At 42.1% G+C, this 26,159-nt stretch overlaps 1 protein-coding gene across 6 annotated transcripts in view; it reads right to left on the reverse strand.

The window, feature by feature from the left end:
• The window catches only part of NTNG2 (netrin G2), a 193,713-nt gene that overhangs the window by 15,582 nt on the left and 151,972 nt on the right, over positions 1-26,159 (reverse strand). For all 6 annotated transcript variants that reach the window (XM_077477795.1, XM_077477811.1, XM_077477803.1 and 3 more), the window contains one exon: positions 19,763-19,930. In XM_077477795.1, the coding sequence (XP_077333921.1) occupies positions 19,763-19,930 (168 nt within the window). The remainder of the gene's footprint in view (positions 1-19,762; positions 19,931-26,159) is intronic.

Below are 26,159 nucleotides of genomic sequence, written 5' to 3' on the forward strand. Positions count from 1 at the left end.
TAGTGCTAGATCCACACTTGATGAATCTATTAACCCCAGGATCGTTTGTAGCATATGGCTGTTATTGTTTTATTTTATTAGTATTATTATTATTGAAATTTTATTTTTATCTATTTCATGTTTGTTGGTTCGATCAAAAATACTCCCAAAATCAAATTTACTATAGTTCCCTAAAAAAAAAAAAAATAGCCCCAAACCCTTACTCTGCTAAAACCTGGAGAATTGCACATGGAAATAATGTTTAGAGCATGATATAATTGCCTAAATAGTACATGCGGTACATTATTTAAAGATAATTTGCTTTTAAACTGTGTGAAAAAGTGATTTCTACACTGAAATATCTTTAAAAGTCAGAGAAGTGAAAAATTTCCTGTTTTGGACAATTAGGTGCCAACACAACTGAGCATGCTCAGACCTGCAAATAGCTCTCATTTTAGCTCCTGTGTCTTTTTTACCCGGCGCTATAGTAAATACCAGAATGAGAGCTAATTACAGAGTATTTTTTGGAAGTGAAAATCTGCTCTATGATAGTCCAATGCATGTTTTAACCATTGATTCTAATGGAACAATTGTAACTTTCACAAAAAATCCTTTTAAAGTTGAGATGAAATGTATCTTTCTCTGAAATGAAATTCATAATAAACAATAGGTGAAAATGTAGCACTTGGCAAATTCAAACAATAAAGTAAGAATACAGATTTTTGAAGTGTGAGAGAATATGTAAATAAGTCCCAACTAAAAAATTGTGAGGACAATGAATAAGTTCCAAATAGGTCAGTCCAACCCAGTGGGAGTTCCGTCCAAACTGGAAATGGGGTTACGGCTGAAAGAATGTAAAATCCGTAGACTGATAATATCCAAGAACAGTAGAAATGGTTACTCTTAAAAGATCACGAGGACCTGGAATCCAGCGGCACCAGGTCAAACAGGCATGGATAACACGATCAACGGCTCAGAAAGGATGATCCAGAGGGTCCACAGAAGCCCTCAGAAGCCAAAAAACCTCTTGGTGGAATCACGTTGGCAGGGACGGCACACGGACCATGGATGATGGGATGGAATAGCCAAACAGGAAGATGAAACGTATATATGCAACAAAAAAGGGAAAGCACTTCCAATGGTGCAGGTAAAAAACAATGTGGGTTTTTTATATTGCCATAAAAACCAGTTAATAAGTAAAAAATGTGATCACAATTAAAAGAAAAAGGGCAATATGAGGAGCTGAGAAAACCTCTGCTCCTCCTATTGCCCTTTTTCTTTTAATTGTGATCACATTATTTACTTAACTGTTTTTTCTGGAAATAAAAAACCCACATTGTTTTTTACCTGAACCATTGGAAGTGCTTTCCCTTTTTTTCTGTGGACCCCCTGGATCATCCTTGCTGAGTCGTTGATCGTGTTATCCATGCCCGTTTGACCTGGTGCCCCTGGCATCCAGGTCCTCGTGATCTGTAGCCATTTCTACTGTTCTTGGATATTATCAGTCTACAGATTTTACATTCTTTCAGCCGTAACCCCATTTCCAGTTTGGACGGAACTCCCACTGGGTTGGACTGACCTATTTGGAACGTATTCATTGTCCTCACAATTATTTAGTTGGGACTTATTTACATATTTTCTCACACTTCAAAAATCTGTATTCTTACTTTATTGTTTGAATTTGTCAGCGCTACATTTTCACCTATTGTTTATTATGAATTTTTGTCAGATTTTTGTGTAGCTGCTTTTTTCTTTTCCACATATCACTTTACTACATAGAATATTTTATTTTTAAGAAAGCTAGAATGTGGAATGTTTTGATGTTTTGGTAAAATATATTTGCCTCTGTCACTTTCACTTGTTACTCTCCATCTCACATCCCAAACTGACTCAAGTGTCTTTACAAAGCACAAACAATACCATTGCTGATACAAATTTAAAATGAATGACAATTTTTTGTGCTTTTTATTATGTCCAAATAAACATAATTTTAGCCCAAAAAAATGTCATATGTGTACCAACATCAGAAATACCAAAAATGTGAGGGCAATATTCTACTGTCACCCACAAAAAAACATCAAATATCACAGAATAAACCAAGAAGAATAACTCTTGACTAATGTAATTCCATCACCTGTCCAAAGAAATGCAGTATTTATGTGTATTTATGTGTATTTATGTGTATTTATGTGTAGGAGGTTAACACATGTGGCAGCTCCATGGCTTTGGCCCCTTTCACACGTGTGGACCGTATGTCCGTATTTCATCCATCCGTTTGGGATAGCGGCTGTCAGTGGATAAACATCCGCTGACACCTGATATCATCCATCTCTGCTATGGTCCGATTCTGCAGACGGAGGAAAATCCTATTTTTCTATCAGTCTGCAGAGCGGATCGGATGAACACGGACAGACGGTCTGTGTTCATCCGATCCCCCATAGAGGAGAGCGGAGATCTTACAGGGCGGTCCCTGCACAGTGTCATCTGCCAGCTCAGCGGGGATAAACGTTGAGCGATCCCCGCTGAGCAAGTGGATGTTCATGGGGCGGATTATTACGGATCCGTCCCATGTGAAAGGGGCCTTAGAGGTTAGAACTTCTGCTTAGTATCCCTGAGTGTCTGGGGTTCAAATCCCAAACATGCCGCTTCATGTAGAGAAGTTGTCCCAGGTCCTATAACTATGTCTAAATGTAGTATTTATGTGTAGGTTCCACCACCATTGTAAATCTTGCCAGATACACTATTTAGCCAAAAGTTTTGGGACACCTGCCTTTACACACACACATGATCTTTAATGACAGCCCAGTCTTAATCCGTAGGGTTAAAATCTGATTTGGCCCACCCTTTGCAGCTAGAACAGCTTCTGGGAAGGCTGTCTACAAGGTTTAGTGTGTCTTTGGGGATGTTTTATCATTCTTCCAGAAGTGCATTTGTGAGGCCAGGCACTGATGTTGGATGAGAAGGCCTGGCTCACAGTCTCTGCTCTAATTCAGCCAAAGGGTGTTCTATCGGGTTGAGGTCATTCTGTGCAGGCCAGTCAAGTTTCTCCACCCCAAACCTGCTCATCCATGTCTTTATGGACCTTGCACTGGTGCACAGTCATGTTGGAACAGGAAGGGGCCATCCTCAAACTGTCCCCACAAAGTTGGGAGCATGAAATTGTCCAAAATGTCTTGGTATGCTGATGTCTTAAGAGTTCCCTTCGCTGGAACCAAGGGGCCAAGCCCAACCCCTGAAAAACAACCCCCCACCATAATTCCACCTCCAAATCATTTGGAATAGTGCACAAATCAAGGTCAATAAAGACATGGATGAGTGATTTTGGGGTGGAGGAACTTGAGTGGCCTGGACAGAGTCCTGACCTCAACACAACAGAACACCTTTGGGATGAATTAGAGCAGAGACTGTAGATCAGGCCTTCTTGTCCAACATCAGTGTCTGACCTCACAAATGCACTTATGGAAGAATTGTCAAACATTCCCATAGACACACTCCTAAACCTTGTGGACAGCCTTCCCAGAAGAGTAGAAGCTGTTATAGCTGCAAAGGGTGTGCCAACTCAATATTGAACCCTACGGACTAAGACTGGGATGTTATTACAGTTCATGTGCGTGTAAAGGCAGGTGTCCCAATACTTCGGACAATATATTGTATATTGCTTGTGACACTGAGCATGGCTATGGACTTAGGGCTGCTTCACACCACAGAGATGCAACATGCGTGAGGCTGCCTGCTGGCTAAGTGGGTAGCAGTTCTGTCTAGTAACACTGGGGTTGCTGTTGAAGTTTATATGTTCTTGCTGTGTGGGTTTCTCACCACAATCCAAACACATGCTGGTATTTTATTTGTCGCCTGTTGAAATAGTCTCTAATGTAAGAAAGTTAGTTTTGGACTTTACATTGGAAGCTCATTGCAGCCAGGGACTGATGTTAATGTTTGTTAGCACTAACCATGCCCAGGGACTTGGACATTTACAATTTTAGGGTTTACACTGCACAGGTACATATGCTTAGAAAACTGTTGCTCCATACAGTGCCTTGCGAAAGTATTCGGCCCCCTTGAACTTTTCAACCTTTGCCACATGTCAGGCTTCAAACATAAAGATGTAACATTTTTATTTTTTGTGAAGAATCACCAACAAGTGGGACACAATTGTGAAGTGGAACGAAATCTATTGGATAATTTAAACTTTTTTAGCAAATAAAAAACTGAAAAGTGGTGCGTGCAAAATTATTCGGCCCCTTTACTTTCAGTGCAGCAAACTCACTCCAGAAGTTCAGCGAGGATCTCTGAATGATCCAATGTTGTCCTAAATGACTGATGGTGATACATAGAATCCACCTGTGTGTAATCAAGTCTCTGTATAAATGCACCTGCTCTGTGATAGTCTCAGGGTTCTGTTGAAAGCGCAGAGAGCATCATGAAAACCAAGGAGCACACCAGGCAGGTCCGTAATACTGTTGTGGAGAAGTTTAAAGCCGGAATTGGATACAAAAAGATTTCCCAAGCTTTAAACATCCCAAGGAGCACTGTGCAAGCGATCATTTTGAAATGGAAGGAGTATCAGACCACTGCAAATCTACCAAGACCTGGCCGTCCCTCTAAACTTTCAGCTCAGACAAGGAGAAGACTGATCAGAGATGCAGCCAAGAGGCCCATGATCACTCTGGATGAACTGCAGAGAACTACAGCTGAGGTGGGAGAGTCTGTCCATAGGACAACAATCAGTCGTACACTGCACAAATCTGGCCTTTATGGAAGAGTGGCAAGAAGAAAGCCATTTCTCAAAGATATCCATAAAAAGTCTCGTCTAAAGTTTGCCACAAGCCACCTGGGAGACACACCAAACATGTGGAAGAAGGTGCTCTGGTCAGATGAAACTAAAATCGAACTTTTTGCCCACAATGCAAAACGATATGTTTGGCGTAAAAGCAACACAGCTCATCACCCTCAACACACCATCCCCACTGTCAAACATGGTGGTGGCAGCATCATGGTTTGGGCCTGCTTTTCTTCAGCAGGGACAGGGAAGATGGTTAAAATTGAGGGGAAGATGGATGCAGCCAAATACAGGACCATTCTGGATGAAAACCTGTTGGAGTCTGCAAAAGACCTGAAACTGGGAGGGAGATTTATCTTCCAACAAGACAATGATCCCAAACATACAGCAAAATCTACAAAGGAATGGTTCACAAATAAACATATCCAGGTGTTAGAATGGCCAAGTCAAAGTCCAGACCTGAATCCAATCGAGAATCTGTGGAAAGAGCGGAAAACTGCTGTTCACAAACGCTCTCCATCCAACCTCACTGAGCTCGAGCTGTTTTGCAAGGAAGAATGGGCAAGAATTTCAGTCTCTCGATGTGCAAAACTGATAGAGACATACCCCAAGCGACTTGCAGCTGTAATCGCAGCAAAAGGTGTCTCTACAAAGTATTAACGCAAGGGGGCCGAATAATTTTGCACGCCCCACTTTTAATTTTTTTATTAGTTAAAAAAGTTTCAAAAATCCAATAGATTTCGTTCCACTTCACAATTTTGTCCCACTTGTTGGTGATTCTTCACAAAAAATTAAAATGTTATATCTTTATGTTTGAAGCCTGAAATGTGGCAAAAGGTTGAAAAGTTCAAGGGGGCCGAATACTTTCGCAAGGCACTGTATATGTGCATACAAATGGACTTCGATCTTTGGCATGTAGTTGGAGATTTGATGCACATAGCCAAGGGCTAACACAGTGTTCCTGCTCATCAGGTGCAATCACTTTAGACATACATGAACATACAGATTGAAAGATACTGGTGGGCGTGAACTTCTATTGGGTGTGTTGTCAGTGTGCTAACAATACAACCTACCTTATATAAAGGGCTGCAGTGGGGGTTTGGTTTGCCCCACAGTTTTGTGGTGGTGGTTTTGGGAAAGTGCAATATCTTTTATATCTTATTTCTATATGTATTTGTGCACCAAAAAACGAATCTCTTCACCATGCTTCACATTGATGCTACTTTGAAATTGCGCGACTTCACTTGAAGTAGCGTGATTTCAGGTGCTACTTGATAGACATCTGTGTGGCTTCATGCACAGATGTCTATTGAAGTCGCACCTGAAATTGGCAAAAGTAGTACAGGAACAACTATAGCAAATTTGTGTGGTGCCACAAAATTTGTGTCGCACCAATTGGAACAGTGCATTGCTGCCAATAGTCATGCGATTTGATCTCTCACATCGCTCCAATGTAAACCTAGGCTTCAGCTCACCTGCAAGTAAATGATAAAGGTGGAATCTTTATATATAACAGCTGTGGAGAATTGCAGGTCATGAATTCAGCTGGTGGATAGGCAGTGTTGTATACAGTGGTGTGAAAAAGTGTTTGCCCCCTTCCTCATTTCCTGTTCCTTTGCATGTTTGTCACACTTAAGTGTTTCGGAACATCAAACCAATTTAAACAATAGTCACGGACAGCACAAGTAAACACAAAATGCAATTTGTAAATGAAGGTGTTTATTATTAAAGGTGAAAAAAAATCCAAACCATCATGGCCCTGTGTGAAAAAGTGATTGCCCCCCTTGTTAAAACATACTATAACTGTGGTTGTCCACACCTGAGTTCAATTTCTCTAGCCATACCCAGGCCTGATTATTGCCACACCTGTTCACAATCAAGGCATCACTTAAATAGGAGCTGCTTGACACAGTAAGGTCCACCAGAAGATCCTTAAAAGCTACACATCATGCCGAGACCCAAAGAAATTCAGGAACAATTGAGAAAGAAAGTAATTGAGATCTATCAGTCTGGAAAGGGTTATAAAGCCATTTCCAAAGCTTTGGGAATCCAGCGAACCACAGTGAGAGCCATTATCCACAAATGGTGAAGACATGGAACAGTGGTGAACCTTCCCAGGAGTGGCCGGCCGCCCAAAATTACCCCAAGAGCGCAGCGACGACTCATCCAAGAGGTCACAAAAGACCCCACAACAACGTCCAAGGAACTGCAGGCCTCACTTGCCTCAGTTAAGGTCAGCGTTCATGCCTCCACCATCAGGAAAAGACTGGGCAAAAATGGCCTGCATGGCAGAGTTCCAAGGAGAAAACCACTGCTGAGCAAAAAGAACATCAAAGCTCGTCTCAATTTCTCCACAACACATCTTGATGATCCCCAAGACTTTTGGGACAACATTCTGTGGACCGATGAGACAAAAGTGGAACTCTTTGGAAGGTGTGTGTCCAAGTATATCTGGCGTAGAAGGAACACTGCATTTCATAAAAAGAACATTATACCAACAGTAAAATATGGTGGTGGTAGTGTGATGGTCTGGGGCTGTTTTGCTGCTTCAGGACCTGGAAGACTTGCCGTGATAAAAGGAACTATGAATTCTGCTGTCTACCAAGAGATCCTGAAGGAGAATGTCCGACCATCTGTTCGTGTACTCAAGCTGAAACGAACTTGGGTTCTGCAGCAGGACAATGATCCTAAACACACCAGCAAGTCCACCACCGAATGGCTGAAGAAAAACAAAATGAAGACTTTGGAGTGGCCTAGCCAAAGTCCTGACCTGAATCCTATTGAGATGTTGTGGTATGACCTTAAAAAGGCCGTTCATGCTCGAAAACCCTCTAATGTAACTGAATTAGGACAATTCTGCAAAGATGAGTGGGCCAAAATTCCTCCAGGACGCTGTAAAAGCCTCATTGCACGTTATCGCAAACGCTTGGTTGCAGTTGTTGCTGCTAAGGGGGGCCCAACCAGTTATTAGGTTTAGGGGGCAATCACTTTTTCACACAGGGCCATGATGGTTTGGATTTTTTTTCACCTTTAATAATAAACACCTTCATTTACAAATTGCATTTTGTGTTTACTTGTGTTGTCCTTGACTATTGTTTAAATTGGTTTGATGTTCCGAAACACTTAAGTGTGACAAACATGCAAAGGAACAGGAAATGAGGAAGGGGGCAAACACTTTTTCACACCACTGTATGTCAGCTTTGGTTCACATTGGGCCGATTTGGCATTTCAAATCGGTGGCAATTGCACCATTTTAATTGGTGCGACTTTGGGGTGCAATTTGTATTGATATCAGTGCAGAAACCTGCACAGATGTCTCTGAAATTCCCCCTGCAGTCAGGACTGACATGCGGGAATGAAATCATATATGTTCAGCTGAACTATTTCTTCCCTCTGTCAGTGTGAACCAGGGCTCAAACTGGGACACCATTTCTTATCGACCGCCTTTAAATATCATAAGTAGAAATACAAATTAGCATATCTGCAAATAAACAAAAATAATAAAATTCTAATTGTGGTTGTGATCAAAAGAGCGTGGTTTCGCTTTCTGACCCAGAAATAAGTCATTCTAATGACCCAGAAGTTCCTGTGCTGGTCGGGATCCCCATCCAGGTGGACATGGCGAGGTCCCTCTTTAGCAAAGAGGAGGTGCTGCTCATTTTCTGGGTAAGGGTAGGATATGCACTTGTGCTTAATCAATGTGGGGGGTGGATGTGGTAGTTAGATTTGGTGTGGGTGGGGTTCGTTGATTTGTTTGGCATCCCCGCACATTTGCTTCTGGCCCATTACTTCCTGCATTTGTTCTTCTGATGTAAATGCAAGTATAAATGAGAGCTCCTTTCTATTAAAATATATATGACTTGTTTCACAGTTGGGCGACCATGGACCTCCGAGTTGCTTGACAAGTTGTACCCTATGATTCTCAATGATAACAATTCATATCTGTGCTACTTCAAGTTGCAACAACTTCAAAGTAGTTCCTGTACTACTTTGGTGTGACTTGAGGTACATAGGGTGCAATATTACACAGGCATTCCGAAAGTTGGGGCCAAGTTGCAGTAGCAAAATGGCAGCAAAATAATGTGACTTTCAGGTCGCAGCAGTGTGAATGAGATTCATGGATAATACCTTTGAATTGGGCACTATTCTCATTTGTGCATCCTGCTAGTGGGTAGAATTTGTCCTTGCTTTACTTTGGTTTGACATTGCTGCAATTTGAGGCCCATATACCGCAAGATTACCCAGGCATTGGTGGCACAAGTGCAAATGGAGCCTAATTCAAAGGTTTCATCAATGAATCTCATTAGGTTCCTTTCACACTTGGCCGACTTTTCCTACAACTTGAGGTCCATAAGGCCCCTTTCACACTTGTGCAATCAAATAGACCAGTGGTTTTGCAGAGCTTTTTGCCTCAAATTTGATGCAATTTGAAGCAATGCCAGTGTAATCTTGAGGTCTATGGATTCAGGAGTCACAGGAAAAATCTCACAAGTGGATAAGGGGCCTTAGGGCCGGTTCACACTGCTGTGTAGTCCGACATCGGATGTGATTTGCCCCGCACTGCAAATCAAATGCGATGTCTGTGTGATGCAAACTCAGCCATACATATTGTATGGCTGATATTGCATTTCATTTTTGACCAAACTCGCACAGGATCCTTTTTTGTTTGACAGCAGAATCGGATCGCATGGGTGTTGTTTGAATTTGCAGTTTGCTCTGCGAACTGATTTGAGGGTGTCATTAGCTTTCTACTGACACTCCCAGCAGTTCGCATATGGCAGTGTGAACTGCCTGCGAGTTGTATATTGCAGGGTTCCCGCATCGCTATAGTGTGAACTGGCCGTGACCCTAGATTCACACCTAGGTATTTTTCATTGCATGTTGCCGTTTGCAGAACCACTCTACAGTCCACTTAACTGCTTGCCGACCGCCACACGAACATTTATGTTGGCAGAATGGCACGGCTGCGGAAAGGGACATACCTGCCGCGAGCTCCGTGACCATGTCCACGGGACCTGGGGACTCGATGTCCACCGGTGTCCCACGATCATGTCACGGAGCTGCAGAATGGGGAGATGCCTTTGTAAACAAGGCATTTCCCTGTTCTGCCTTGTGACATGACACTGATCTACTGCTCCATGTTAGGGATGGGCTTTATGTTCGGGTCGAACATTGGCTGTTCGCCGAATAGCGAACAATTTGGGGTGTTCACGGCATATTTGAAAAACGCGGAACACCCTTTAAAAGTTTATAGGAGAAATCAAAAGTGCTAATTTTAAAGGTTAATAAGTTATTGTCATAAAGTGTTTGTGGACCTGGGTCCTGCCCCAGGGGACATGTATCAATGCAAAAAAAATCTGTTTTTTGGGAGCAGTGATTTTAATAATGCTTAAAGCAAAACAATAAAAACTTAATATTCCTTTAAAGTGGTTGTAAACCCTTACAAACCACTTTGACCTACAGGTAAGCCTAGATTAAGGCTTACCTGTAGGTCCAAGCAATATCTCCTAAACCTATATGGTGTAGGAGATATTTGGCCGAAAACGGGCACCGCTGTCTACGGCGCATGCGCCGTAGACAGCGGCGCGCAGGCGCACTGAGCGCGGCAGTTCCAAGAATGGAGCTGCCGCATTTGTCGACTCCCGTGCGCATGCGCGGGAGTGACGTCATCGCGGCTTCGCCGAATGACAGCGGCGGAGCTGCGAGACGCCACCAGCAAGATGGATGCGGCGGACTACAGGGGACAGCGGCGACTTCGCTGGCTCCTGTGTCAGGTAAGTGACACTTAATGGGCTACTATGCGATGCATAGTAGTCCATTATGCTTTACCTTTGCAGGGAAAAAAAGAGGAAGTAAACTCATCAGGGTTTACTTCCTCTTTAAATCTTATACCTGAGGGGTGTCTATAGTATGCCTGCAAAGTGGCGCATGTTTCCCGTGTTTACAACTGTCCCTACACAAAATGACATTTCTAAAGGAAAAAAAAGTAATTTAAAACTACTCACGGCTATAATGAATTGTCAGTCCAGCAATACACATAAAAGTTCATTGATAAAAACGGCATGGCTTTCCCCACACGGGGAACCTCGTGCCAATTTTTTTTTTTTAAATGGCGTGAGGTCCCTCCAAAAATCCATACCAGACCCAGGGCCGTCTTTATTATTGATTGGACCCTGGGCAAACATTGTCTTGGCCCCCCCCCCCCCCATGCAATTTTGCTCTCCACCTGTTCTGACTCTACAATAAATAGCAGTTAGACTCAAAATCAGTTTACTGAATCAGATCAGGTAGTGATTGCGATTGGTTCCCAGAGGTTACAGTGTATCATTACCACTCACTGACTGGCTGCTAGAGGTTACAGCACACATTATGGCTCACTTATTATTTGCTACAGGTTACAGCACATGACTTCTGCTTGTTGATTGGTTGCTAGAGATTTCTGTACATCAATACAGCTCACTGATGGGTTGCTAGAGGATACTGGACATGCTTACCGCTCAATGATTGGTTGCGAGAGGTTACTACACATCAGTACTGCTCACTGATTGGTTGCTAAAGGTTATAGTGCATCAGGGGACCCATCAATAGACAGAAAACTTGAATGTAATGTTCGATTAGTTTCGTACAAATCAAAAATTCATACAAATTTCCCGGAAATTCGTATGAATCCAAAATACAAATTTTTATGCATACGAATTCTGTACGAAATACGAAATTTCATTTACGAATTTCGGATCCAAATTCATAACAAAAATTCCTAATTGTTACGAAAAGTTAAGGAACCTAAAAGTTAAAACCCCAGCACAGCACAGGGATGGTGGGAACCCCTCATAACGATAAATTCATCATAAAGAACATTCGTTATTTTTACGAAACGTTAACGAAACTAAAGGTTAAAAACCCAGGAAGTCAGCACAGCACAGGGATGGTGGGAGCCCCTCATAATGATAAATTCATCATAACGAACTTTCGTTATTTTAATCAAAAGTTTACGAATCCAGCGAAAATTCATATTTTGTACTAATCCTAATTGAATTTCGGACATGAATTACGAAATACAATTTTTTTTTAATACAAAACAAATTTTTGGACGCGCACATATCTAATGTAATGGGGATTCACATTGACCACTAATGTAAAGGGGATTTAAACTGATTACTAATGTAATGGGGATTTACACTGACCACTAATGTAATAGGCGTTTTAACAGGAACCACTAATGTAAGGAGGGATTTACACTGACCACCAGTGTAAGGGGGGACATTCACACTGGCCTCTGGTGTGAATTAAAGGAGTGTACACCAAGCCCCTAATGTAATGAGAATATTTACACTGATCACTTATGTAACTGAGACATTTAGCCTGTTTCACATTTGTGTGTCGGGAATGCATGCAAAATCGCTTTCCTGACACTACAGAAGCTTGCTGCCCTTTAGCAGATACACAGCAGTGCCATTAACTGTTAATGACACCCTCATGCATCTGCTGAGATGTGTGTATTCACATGCACCACAATTCACGGTTCTGTGGTACCATGTTATTTTGAAAAAGGGTTCCACCTCCAATTTGCTTACCATTGCAGAACAGGATGATGTTGGGCTTAATGACCAAAGTTGTGGGCAGGACTTTCAAGCATGCCCCTTTACCTTCCCGGTGGGCAGCATTCAGCAGAAGTGATGGTGGATATGACCTCAGGGGGGCATTATATACATATGAATTCTGCCTCTATTTACATATCAATGCAGCTGATCCATGGCTATTTACATATTAACCACTTGCCGACCGCCGCACGACGATGTACGTCGACAGAATGGCACGGCCAGGCATATGGGCGTACCTGTACGTCCCTGCCTTCCCGCGGGTGGGGGGCCCGATCGGGCCCCCCCCGGTGCCTGCGGCGGTCGGTATTCGTTCGGGAGCGATCCGGGATGAGGGGGCGGCCATTCATTCATAGCCACCCCCTCGCGATCGCTCCCGACGAATGAAAATGCTCCGTGACATCACTTCCTCTCCTGTAATGTAAACACAGGAGAGGAAGTGATGTAATCTCTCCTCCGTGTCGGTATTTTTCGTTCCGACACCGAGGAGAGAGGATCGGTGAGTTGCACCAACACGACACTACACAGTAGAACATGCCAGGCACACTCACACCCCCCCGATCACCCCCCCAATTACCCCTGCCCCCCAGTCACAGTGACACCAATGTAATTTTTTATTTTTTTTTGCATTGGTGTCATTTGTGACTGTAATAACTGTTATGGCAGTTAGGGTTAGCCCCCTTTAGTTCTAATGTACCCCCCTAACCCCCCCAATAAAGGTTTAACCCCGTGATCACCCCCCGTCGCCAGTGTCACTAAGGCTGGGTTCACATTGCAGCGGTTTATGAGAACGGATGTGATTCGCACCGCACTGCAGTGCAAATCACATCCGATCTCTGTGCGATTCGAGTTCAGCCATACAGATAGTATGGCTGAATTCGCGCCGCACCCGCCGCAAATTCGCACGGGACCCTTTTTTGGTCCGCAGCAGAATCGGATCGCATGGGTGTTCACACCATGCGATCCGAGTTTGCAGATCGCACTGCGATATGCGAACTGATCTGGGGGTGTCATTAACATTTCACTGACACTCCCAGCAGTTCGCATAGGGCAGTGTGAACTGCCGCCGGGAGGCATGCGATGCGGGAAACCGCCGCGGATTCGTGGCGTTCCTGCATCGCTCCAGTGTGAACCCAGCCTAATAAGCGGTCATTTTTCTGATCGCTGTATTAGTGTCACAGGTGACGCTAGTTAGGCAGGTAGGTATTTAGGTTTGCCGCAACTTTTTATAGCGCCAGGGACCCCCATATACTACCGCATAAAGCCCCCTGATTGCCCCCTAGTTAACCCTTTCACCAGTGATCACCATATAACTGTTACAGGTGACGCTGGTTGGTTAGTTATTTTTTTATAGTTTCAGGGCACCCACCATTTATTACCTAATAAAGGTTTAACCCCCTGATCACCCGGCGGGTGTCATTTGTGACTGTAATAACTGTTAGGGCAGTTAGGGTTAGCCCCCTTTAGTTCTAAGGTACCCCCCTAACCCCCCCAATAAAGGTTTAACCCCGTGATCACCCCCCGTCGCCAGTGTCACTAAGGCTGGGTTCACATTGCAGTGGTTTATGAGAACGGATGTGATTCGCACCACACTGCAGTGCAAATCACATCCGATCTCTGTGCGATTCGAGTTCAGCCATACAGATAGTATGGCTGAATTCGTGTCGCACCCGCCGCAAACTGGCACGGGACCCTTTTTTTGGTCCGCAGCAGAATCGGATCGCATGGGTGTTCACACCATGCGATCCGAGTTTGCAGATCGCACTGCGATATGCGAACTGATCTGGGGGTGTCATTAACATTTCACTGACACTCCCAGCAGTTCGCATAGGGCAGTGTGAACTGCCGCCGGGAGGCATGCGATGCGGGAACCCGCCGCGGATTCATGGCGTTCCTGCATCGCTCCAGTGTGAACCCAGCCTAATAAGCGATCATTTTTCTGATCGCTGTATTAGTGTCACAGGTGACGCTAGTTAGGCAGGTAGGTATTTAGGTTCGCCGCAGCTTTTTATAGCGCCAGGGACCCCCATATACTACCGCATAAAGCCCCCTGATTGCCCCCTAGTTAACCCTTTCACCAGTGATCACCATATAACTGTTACAGGTGACGCTGGTTGGTTAGTTATTTTTTTATAGTTTCAGGGCACCCGCCATTTATTACCTAGTCTCACTAGTGTACCCCTAAATTTAGGGGTGTCTACTTTCCAAAATGGGGTAATTTGGGGGGGGTTTGTGCCATCTTGGCATTTTAAGGCCTTCAAAACTGTAACGCCCTTAGAAAGCCTGAAGGCGGTGCTTGGTTTTCGGGGCCCCGTACGCGGCTAGGCTCCCAAAAAGTCCCACATATGTGGTATCTCCGTACTCAGGAGAAGCAGCAAAATTTATTTTGGGGTGTCATTTCACATATGCCCATGGCATGCGTGAGCAATATATCATTTAGTGACAACTTTGTGAAAAAAAAAAAAAAGTTTGTAATTTTCCCGCAACTTGTGGCAAAATATAAAATATTCCATGGACTCAACATGCCTCTCAGCAAATAGCTTGGGGTGTCTACTTTCTAAAATGGGGTAATTTGTGGGGGTTTTGTGCCATCTTGGCATTTTATGGCCTTCAAAACTGTAATAGGTAGTGAGGAGTGAAGTCAAATATTTACGCCCTTAGAAAACCTGAAGGGGGTTCTTGGCTTTCGGGGCCCCGTACGCGGCTAGGCTCCCAAAAAATCCCACACATGTGTTATCCCCGTACTCAGGAGAAGCAGCAGAATTTATTTTGGGGTGTCATTTCACATATGCCCATGGCATGTGTGAGCAATATATCATTTAGTGACAACTTTGTGAAAAAAAAATAAAAAAAATTAAAGTTTGTAATTTTCCCGCAACTTGTGGCAAAATATAAAATATTCCATGGACTCAACATGCCTCTCAGCAAATAGCTTGGGGTGTCTACTTTCTAAAATGGGGTCATTTGTGGGGGTTCTGTGCCATCTTGGCATTCAATCAAGGTTATTTACATGTAAACACAGGGTCTGCAGGTGAGTCATATGTACACGGCAATAGACAGAGCTGAGCAGCATTAGTAACACTTCACACTCAGATATTGGAACACAGCACAGGACTAAACCTTCAAGGGACAAGGGAATTAGAACTGGGATAGTTGGCATGTATGAGGCAGCTGCTTTGGGCCCGACAACAATGATGGGACCCAGGGCAGATGCCCCTATTGCCCTGCCTTAAAGATGGCCCTGCATTGCACTGAACAAGCACAGGTCACCACTTTTGTCAAAGAAAATACATAGCTGCTATCAATACAATATATATTTCTCAGCGGCGGTCAGAGCTCAGCAACTGCAAAAGCTCCACTTCATGTGTTCCTCACATCATTCACTGACAAGTGTCTGTGGATGATAGCAGGGAAGCCCCAGCACTACTTAAAGATAATTACATTACTCTTGTAATGGTGAGTAACCTCTTGTGCCGATAAGAGTTTGTTAAGAGTCAAGATAATATATTGCTGGAATATTCTGATCAACTCAAATGCCCTTCTCTGAACAGAGACTTCACCAGCACATGATACATTGTAATCCAATTACCAAAGACTTGTGAGCCATTACTCAGCAGGCACGCTTTCTGCAGCTGATGCACCAACCCTAATGTGTTTATGGCTTGTCGTCATACGCAAGTGAGTGAATTACCCAAGCAGCAGACATAAAAGACATAAAAATTGTAAGTGAATGGACTTATAAAAGCCTATCCAGAAGGAAGATGTAAAAAGAGCATTTAAAGGGAACCGGTTGTAGGAGAAGTGGCTGTGTTGCTGTTCCATAGCCCTTGCTAAAAATACTATGTGCCTGGCTGTCATTTAGTTACTCTGTGTTTATAACTCAGTGAAATGGTCTGGAAGAAACACATAGCTCCCAAGTGTCCATGTGAAAACCCTGCTGTCCCACAGACTTGCCACGTGTCTTTGAGGTCTGATAGTGGAAATGTGTGTGTGTATAATATATTTTTCTAGGTAAATATATCTCTAAAGGTGCCATTGACATGTCAGTAACAACCCATGCAATCCATACATACAAAGAAACCAAAACAAATACGTTCAGAAATAAAGTTATGTGTAAAACAAAGGAAAAAGTATTGAACACGCTAACTGAAATGTATTTAAAACTTCATACAAAATCCATTGTTGGTAATGGCAGCTTTAAGATGCCTCCTGTATGGAGAAACTAGTCACATGCGTTGCTCAGGTGTGATTCTCCCATTCTTCCACACAGCCTTCAAAGCTTGAAGGTTCGGTGGACCCTTTCTATGAACTCTGATCTTAAGGCCGCGTACACACGCGGGGACTGTTCGCCCAACTTTGTCCGTCAAACAGTTTCGGCAAACAGTCCGCTCAAAATTAGCATGGACGGACATGGCCACACACGACGGACGAACAGTTTGCTGAAACCGTGCGCGATGACGTGAACGGCACGTACGACGGGACGAAAAATACGACGTCCTATACACTGCATTATAACTTTCGGCGTGAAAATCCTTTCTGAGCATGCGCGCAACTTTGTTTGATGAACAAGCCTACACACGCGGGGACTGTCCGCTGAAACAAGGTTTCAGCGGACAGTTTTTCGGAATTTCCGAAAAACCTTGTTCAGCGGACTGTTCGCTGAAACTGTCCGCTGAAAGCCCACACACGATCGGACTGTCCGCTGAAACTTGGTTTCAGCGGACAGTTTCAGCGAACAGTCCCCGCGTGTGTACGCGGCCTTAGTTCTTTCTATAGATTTTCCATTGGATTCAAGTCAGGTGATTGTCTAGACCATTCTAGCAGCTTTATTTTCTTTCTTTGAAACCACTTGAGAGTTTCCTTGGCTTTGTGTTTGGGATCATTGTCTTGCTGAAATGTCCACCCTCGTTTCATCTTCATCATCCTGGTAGATAACAGCAGATTTTTGCCAAGAATGTCTTGGTACATTTTTCTATTCATCCTTCCTTCAATGATACAAGAACCGTATGCTGAAAAAACAGCCCCACACCATGATGTTGCCACCTCCAAACTACAATGTTGGTATGGGGGTGTTTAGGGATGATGTGCAGAGCCATTTGACCTCCAAACATGGTGTGTATTATGGCATCCAAATAGTTAAATTTTGGTCTCATCTGACCAGACTATATTCTCCCAGTATTTTACAGGCTTGTCTAAATGTTGTGCAGCAAACTTTAAACAAGCTTCAACATGCTTTTTCTTCAGCAATGGAGTCTTGCCAGGTAAATGTGGATACAGGCCATGGCGGTTGAGTGCATTACTTATTGTTTTCTTTGAAAAGATTGTAGCACCTTATTCCAGACCTGGTTGTGGTCGGTTTATGGTGAAATGATGTTCTTCCTACTTCCGGATTATGGCCATAACAGTGCTCACTGGAACATTCAGAAGATCAGAAATCCTTCTGTAACCAATGCCATCAGTATGTTTTGCAACAATAAGGTTGCAAAGGTCTTGAGAGAGCTCTTTGCTTTTAACCATCATGAAATGTCTTGTGTGACAACTGGGTAATGAAACACCTTTTTATAGGCCATCAGTTGAGACTGAACCAGCTGATATTAATTTGCACTGACGAGGGACAGGATTGCTTTCTAATTACTGATATATTTCAGCTGGTGTCTTGGCTTTCCATGCCTTTTTGCATCTCAATTTCTTCATGTGTTCAATACATTTCCCTGTGTCATTATATTTTATTACACATAACTTAATTTCTGAACTTTTTTGTTTTGGTTTCTTTGTATGTATGGATTGCGTGGGTTGTTACCGACATGTGGTGAAAATTTCATGTCGATAGCCCTCTTTAGAAACATATTTATCTAGAAAAATGGTGTTATTATGACTGCAGTTTGTTTATTTTTAATCTATATTATTTGGGAGATGTATGTGTAACATAACTAGATTAAATTAATAGTTTTTTTTATATATTCTAAGTATTTTACGTATTCCAATATATATGGAATTCCAACTCCTGATAATCAGAAATTCTTACCGTTATATGTTACTGCAACAGAAATGTATGCTCATATGTTGGCGTTACCAGATCTCCTAAACATTATACATACATATATAAAAAATATAATATGGCCACGCCTGTACCATGAGAAAATGGACATTCTTATAACAGCTTATTTATAAGAATAATTTAGAACAAATATTCCTTGTCCTAGAATGACACTTGGTGGCTAAGAGAGGAAATGCTTGAGCAATGAATTCATATTTAGCCACATGAACCAATGAAAAGAAGTTCCACTTTCTTAGCTAGGCTTATTCAATTTTTTTATGAGCCTGTTGTTCAGAATGGTATTTAGGACAAGGATAGGAAGCCATAGGGATCACGAACACTTCATCCACCCACAGTACACCCGCAATTTGGAACTTCATCCATACACACACTTTTCTATCCAGAGAGACATTTATCATCACATCATCAGACGCTTCAAGGATACCAAGACGCAGCTCCACCCTGACGAGACACCATTTTGGGAAAGGCAGCCATTTTAGGGGACTATGGTACAGTCCATTATAAGCCAGCAGAATTTTGAGAGGGTAATAATAACACATTGATCTTTTCATGTTTTATTGCTTATTTTTATATACCTATTATTGATTTTTTGTGATACTTAGATTGTTCTTCCCCCAATATAATAACCATTTTCATTTTTAATTCATTTTGTTTTTCCAATTTTTAATCATTTCTTGTTTGGCCCTATAGTAGAGTAGTATTTTTTACATGGTTTAACACTTAATCCTTCTGCAGTGGAATAACTGTCGGGCTTTGTAAAACACAGACTATTGTCTGAGGGTTATCAATATACATGGTTATTTTTGTCCACTGGGAAAAATTGATCCTTGTTATTGTGTTATTCATATACGTAGCAATATACCTTTGTGAGTGTTGTATAGGATCTTGTTCTTTTATGTAAGATTGTTGTCTGTCCATCCACAAATCTAACTATTTATTGTGAATTTGTGTCTAGTGAATACATAATAATTAAATTCTACATTTATTTTGTATTCATATCAATCAATTTGTGTTTTTTAAAGATTTCTGCTTTGGTCGAAATATGACTTAATATAATTAATCGTTCAGGTAATTCCTGATGCAAACGTATATAACAATACGTTACATAAAGTATACTTATATACACGCATTGTTTCCTATAAACAGGAAAGAGACAGCAAAGAGATTTTCACTTACTTGACAGGAAGTGAAGGTAAATCTCCCAAGCTAGAATATTCTGTAGACAATAAAACAAACCCTGACATGTATTCTAACCCTGCTCATTCTATCCAGAGCCACAAAAAAGCATTGGTTTAGATATACTTTTAGATTTCGTTCTCTCAAGAGGATACTACAAAGATGACTCACGTATGCAGACATTCTCATCGTCCAGCTCGGCAGACACATTACGGTAGAAGCCCAGCCGGCAGTGCTGGCAGTGCTGTCCTCGGGTATTGTGCTTGCAGCTGACACAAGTCACCACATTCAGGAAGTCGATGAAACTGCAGCGGCTGGAGTGGCCGTAGCATTCGCAATCTGTAGAATGAAAAACAGGTATGTGAGATCAAACCCACCTGACTTCTATTTACCCTGGGATGTTCAGTGCTTCAAGTGAATGTCTCATGTACACAAAGTGACCATAGTCCATTTAATAGTCTGCCAGTCTTGGGCAAACTCTTCACCTGGAACTTGTGTCACTGATCACTTGATGAAGCTGTAATTACGTCACTGTATAATTAAATACTGTTGGTTCAGTTGCCATTGGGCCAATTCTGTTTTTTTCCTTTTTTGTTTCAAACATTTCTGTTTCTGGCCCTTTCACAAACATAATTCTAAAACTAGCCAAGATAGAAGAGGTCTGTCGCTACTATGAACTGCTAGCTGGTATAGGACATTTTACTGAAAACACTGGCCCACTGATACCAATGATGGGGCACTCTTCCCTTTACTGATACCAATGATGGGAAACTATTCCTTCCACCGATACCAATGATAGGACACTATTCCTTCCACCGATACCAATGATGGGGCGCTATTCCTCCAATGGATACCAATGATGGGCACTATTCCTTCCACTGATACCAATATGGTACACTATTCCTTCCACTGATACCAATGATGGGCTCTATTCCTTCCACTGATACCAATAGGGTACACTATTCCTTCCACTGATACCAATGATGGGGCACTATTCTTTCTACTGATATCAATGATGGGGCACAATTCCTTCAACTGATATTATTGATGGGGCACTATTCCTCCTACTGATACCAATGATGGGACACTATTCCTTCCACCAATACCAATGATGGGGCACTATTCCGCCAACTGATACCAATGATAAGGTGCTACTCCTTCCATGGATACCGATTAAGGGGTGCTATTACTTCCACTGTTACCAATGATGGGGCACTATTCTTCCTCCTGCTGGCCACCAACCCTGAGGCAATGTTTATTCTCACTGAAGCTGGGCCTAGGACAGCAAGCTGGCTCTTTGAAAATTTGGAGATCCCAGCAGTAAGGAAAAGCACATGCATTGCAGGACACCATAGTGTGTTCCAGCAAAAAAATTGTGACATCTCATTTTTGGAACATTTTTGTACATTGAAAGCCCATTGATTTTAATGGGCTGCCTTGATGCACCGCTCATTAAAATGGGAGATAATGCACATGCATTAACCAACATCACAAATGTAAAATTACACTTATGGTTATGTAGGTTGAGTTGAGAGGAGGGATGGAGGAGCTAGGCCAGTAGAAAGACTAATTAGACACCCTCAGAAGAGGAGAGGAATATGACAGGCAAGTGTGGAGGGGGCTGTGCTAGGTAATTGACTTTATATCAAGTTCAAAGGTATATTGCAAGTGAATAAAAAAATAATTTATCCAAAAGAAAACACTGAAAGAAAACACTAAAAACTCTTGCTGATCTTGCTTTTACCTGCAGTTTTTGAAGTTGCTGACAGGGTCTCTGGTATTCCCATATAAAGGCAAAGACTAGTCTATGCTCCCATCTTTGATACTATAACACCTCTTTTTGCATTTATTGATTGGTCTTGTACCTTGTTACTTCACTAAGCCACTGTCATTTTGAGATTTCTCTAAGTCGTTAAAATCGAATGTGCATCACAATGTGAGGAGCTTCTGGATGTTTCAATCGAGCATTATTCTATCCAGAGAGGACTGTGCCAGATCTATGACCTTGCCGCAGGCTCTGAACGATGTTACGAGATTTAATCAAACACCAGTGGGGAACCTTACACGTAAGTGTCAATCTCCCTACAGCATGGCTGGAGGCCAGCATCTAGGCTGAGGAGGGGGGCTGACAAGGAATTCTGGGACAGTGGTGACGATACTCATATGCAAGGGCAATGTGATTAAAAAGGGACTCTGACATACTGTAATTAACCTAAGGATATCTTTTTTAAATGAAAGGTTATTTAAATCCCTGAATATGACCAAAGATAACTTTTATCTACTTTTGCTGGAAGGGAAGAAAATATAACGTACAATCCAGCGCATACAATGTTAGTGGTCCCTGTATAGAGCATGCAGACCTATTATTACAGGGGAACTAAAGTTGTAAAAACACCAGAAAAACAGTTTTCTTGGATAGAATGGGAAGGGCTAGATACTCTGCCAGTTTCTTATTTCTGAGTGGTCACTCATGAAGCGCAGAGAAATCTTTCCATTAGCGCATAAAAACTTGGCCGAGGTACTCCCTACTCTATCCAAAACTAGTAACAAAAGTTTTGGTTGGAATTCCACTTTAAATTGCACCTCTAGCCAAAATGTATTTCTTTAGTTTTGGATTGCGTGTGGAAGGGTTAGAATTTCTTTCAGGTTTTTACCACGAGACATGGACATTTTTGCTTTCCCTGGTTCCTCTCTTCTCACTTATCAATATGGCTGGAGAAGCCAGTTGGGGGTTGTACATAGCTTCCTGAAAGCATCACAGCACCCTGCCCCTGTACTCCACTCAGGAGCCATCAAGCATGATGCATGCAGCGGGTTGGCTCTTGGGAGGAGTTACATCCATATGTAATGCTAAGCCTTCATGACTGAAAGAACTGAAGTCCAATAAATTAGTGGGGGGGGGGGGGCGAGGGATGGTAAAGCAAGGGAAGAGAGGGCTAGATGATGCTGCAGTAGTGCAGCCAGGAAATGACTTGCTACAGCTTCTAATATACACGGTGAAAAGCTCACAGTGTGTAGTGAATTCAGAGCGAGTAAGTTCAGTACAGAAGAAGAGCTTGTACAACTGTGCATTATTTAAGGCAAAGCTGGAGTTTAGCTTCAAGTATTTAAAAAAAACACTTTGGCTTGATATGCACTTTAAATATTTTTTCCCATATATCTGACCACTGGAGCAAGAGAATCCCCCTGAGGAAGCCACGTGGCCCTGGGGGGGGGGGGGGGGGGAAGGGGCACCTGATGTTACAAAGCTCTAACTAGGATTGTGTATGGACGATAGGGGTAATGTGTACAGCCATGTCTCACCGTTGATGAGCAAAAGTGGCATTTACAGCATGCTTTTTTAGTGTGGTGTGGTTTAGTGTTCACTTGGCAGACTAAAGTGATACTTGCTACTAATCCTAACGATATAAGCACTATTTTTGGCAATTTTTGGCCTTCTTTCTACATATGGATATATGATACCCACACTGAGGATATCCACTCATTGGGGTTTTAAAAAGAAAGGGGAGGGGGAAAGAACCTTCTCTCCACAGAGACCTACCCGGGCCCCAGAGGGACATAAGCGCTATTTGACTACACCTAATTGTGAGGTCACAGGAAACAAGGTCAGAGCACACCTGGTGGAGAGGGAGCACTATGTGCAGAGAATTAAAAGCATGGTTTGAATATTTTATGAAAACATCAGTGAAGATTTTTTTGAAGATTTTATTTTGAGCATTTTTTATTTTTGTTTCTTGGATTTCATGATTCTAATATTTTATTTGGATTGTTTTGAGCAAATTGTCACTTGAATGTTTCACATTGGACTGCATGAAGTTGGTTATCGTTATTAAGGAAACACTTATATTGTGGATACTGTATGGACATTATAACAGGAAAGTTTTATATGATATACTGAATTGGTGCAATTGTAGGTTTTCTTACTATATGGGAACACAGCGCGGCGCACTATTTTTTATTTATTTTTTGTAACAGACACCATTGTTATTGGGTAATGTGTAAGATAGTGTAGGTAAACATCAGGAAAACATCCCAAAGTAAATAGAAGCCAGTCTGAACAATGAATCAAAAAAGGCAATTTTAGAGTTAAAAACATTCAAAATAAAAATAAGTCAAGATATTAGCCACTGCATTAGAACAACTTGTGTGAATTAGATGAATGGTCAGGAATGTACTTGTGTAGGAATGATTTAAATGAGATGGAGGGCACATGCATTGTGATAACAGACCATGCAGATGAATACAGATTTAACAACCCATGCAAATGAATGCAGATCCAACATTTCAGCACAGACATTCAACATTCACTCTTCAGATATAGCTTCTCAACATTATTTAACCGACTATCATGTAATCATATAGAAGAACAATCCTTCATTGCTGCCACATCTGAGGTTATATCAAACAATACACCTAACATTTTGACTCCATCAACGTGATGCATCTGATATTTTAGGAGATTACATAAATAATACATGAAATAACCAACTTTGTGAACAGAATGTCTTACCTACCTGTCCAAAAGGGGGATTTTCCCTCATTTAGATAACATTTCCAAAAAAAATGAACTCCAGGTCTGATTTTTATTGCATAGTAACATTGGACCAGTTTCTGCCAATGTAAGGAAATACATTCCATGCCTTTTGGACCGCTGTGGAAGCAGAGAATCACTGCTACTACAGAGATTGCAATCTTCTGGATCCTGTGCCAAGCCGTTGCTGTTCTTCAAAGTGAACACAGGAATTTGCTTGTTCACTTGGCACATGTGCCTTTAACAGAGCAGTTTGTATTTTTTTTTTCAATTAATACAAGGCATTCTCTGATTAGAGGAGGTAGAGATTGTGACATCACTGCTCCACCTCTTCACTTCATCCAATCAGAGAAAGCCTTGCATTTAAAAATAAAATAAAATACAAGGCATTCTGTGAATGGCACCTGTGCCAAGCAAGTGACCCCCTGTTGTCACTATGCAGAATGGCAACAGGACCCAGAAGACATCGGTAATCACTGTAGTAGCTGTAACTACAACTGTTGGTCCAAACTGGATCAATATAACTATGGAATAATATCCATACCTGGGGTTCATATTTAACTTTCTGTTGTGTTCCTCATACACAGTAGTGGAAGAGTGATTTATCATCTCATGCAGTCAAATGAGTTGTGCAGCTAGTTCTGACTAGTCATGGTTAATGCTACTATTTAGCTTGTGGGGGCCAATGGTTCCTTCATTTAACTAATGAATGACGGTTTTTAAGTGTTTTTCTACAAATTACCAGTGTAGCTTGCTATGCCAGCCATAGCAGTTGCACACTTAGGAGCAAGAGATAAGACCCTCACTTGGGGAAGAGGTGACATCCACGAGAAATAAAGCATTATCATAATTTCTATTGCACAGATAAGACCAAAAAATACAATATATCATGAAGCAAAACACTTTGACTAGAAGACTTAGGGGGTAAACAAGCTTTGGAGCAATAAAACTAAGATGTTACAAAAAAATTCAAATGTGAACCAACCTTAACCTAAAATGTTTCTGTAACAGGGTCTATGAAGCTGTAACTGTTTCTGGTTTGCATGCAGTAAATAGACTGCTACTGATGAATACAAAGATGTGCTTTAAAGGCTAACTTCACCTCTTAGACCATTTTACATCTGTATTTAGGGTATAACATGGTGTCATGCGGACCCCCCCTCCCCAAAAGGTACGCAGGGGTTCCTCTCATCCACAGTCACTGTCAGTTTTTAGTTCTGCACAGTTGTATAGGTTTAGCACAAAGATCTGTGAATGCATGAACTACCAGTCCCATACGCCACCATGGCCTTACGTCACCATGGACTTATACCCTGTACACACGGTCAGAATTTCCGATGGAAAACGTGCGATCGGACTGTGTTGTCGGAAATTCCAATCGTGTGTGGGCTCCATCTGACTTTTTCCATCGGAATTTCCGACACGCAAAATTTTCCGACAATAAAATCTGATGTTTAAATTACAATCGTGTGTATACAATTCCAATGCACAAAGTGCCACGCATGCTCAGAATAAATTATGTGACGAAAGCTATTGGCTACTGGCCTATTTATAGTCCCGTCGTATGTGGTTTACGTCACATCGTTCTGAACGTTCGGATTTTCCGACAACTTTGTGCGACCATGTGTATGCAAGACAAGTTTGGGTCAAAGTCCATTGGAAAAAATGTGACGGATTTTGTTGTCGGAATGTCTGACCGTGTGTACAGGGCATTTATAGTTTTCAATGGAATACAAGTGCAATGATCACCACACTTGTAGTCCATTGACACTTCCTCCAGCTCTCCAACTGAAAGCCCATACCTTAGTAGGGACATGGAACTAGTGGAAGAGTCTGCAGGAGCCCGATCATGGTTCCAATGATTTGCAGGTTCATATACATAAAAAAGGCAATGCTGTAAATATATATGAATTTATTATTTTATTCCAAAAGGTGGACTTAGCCTTAAAGTGGAAGTCCATGCTAAAGCTAAAATCCCTACATCTATAGACACCCACAATCTAACACTAACCTATCTAGCCCTGTAAAGAAAAAATT

Source organism: Lithobates pipiens, unplaced genomic scaffold (assembly GCF_037356315.1).
Source record: "Lithobates pipiens isolate NorthernLeopardFrog02 unplaced genomic scaffold, aLitPip1_a1.2 Scaffold_1, whole genome shotgun sequence".
In the NCBI taxonomy this organism is placed as follows: Eukaryota; Metazoa; Chordata; class Amphibia; order Anura; family Ranidae; genus Lithobates; species Lithobates pipiens.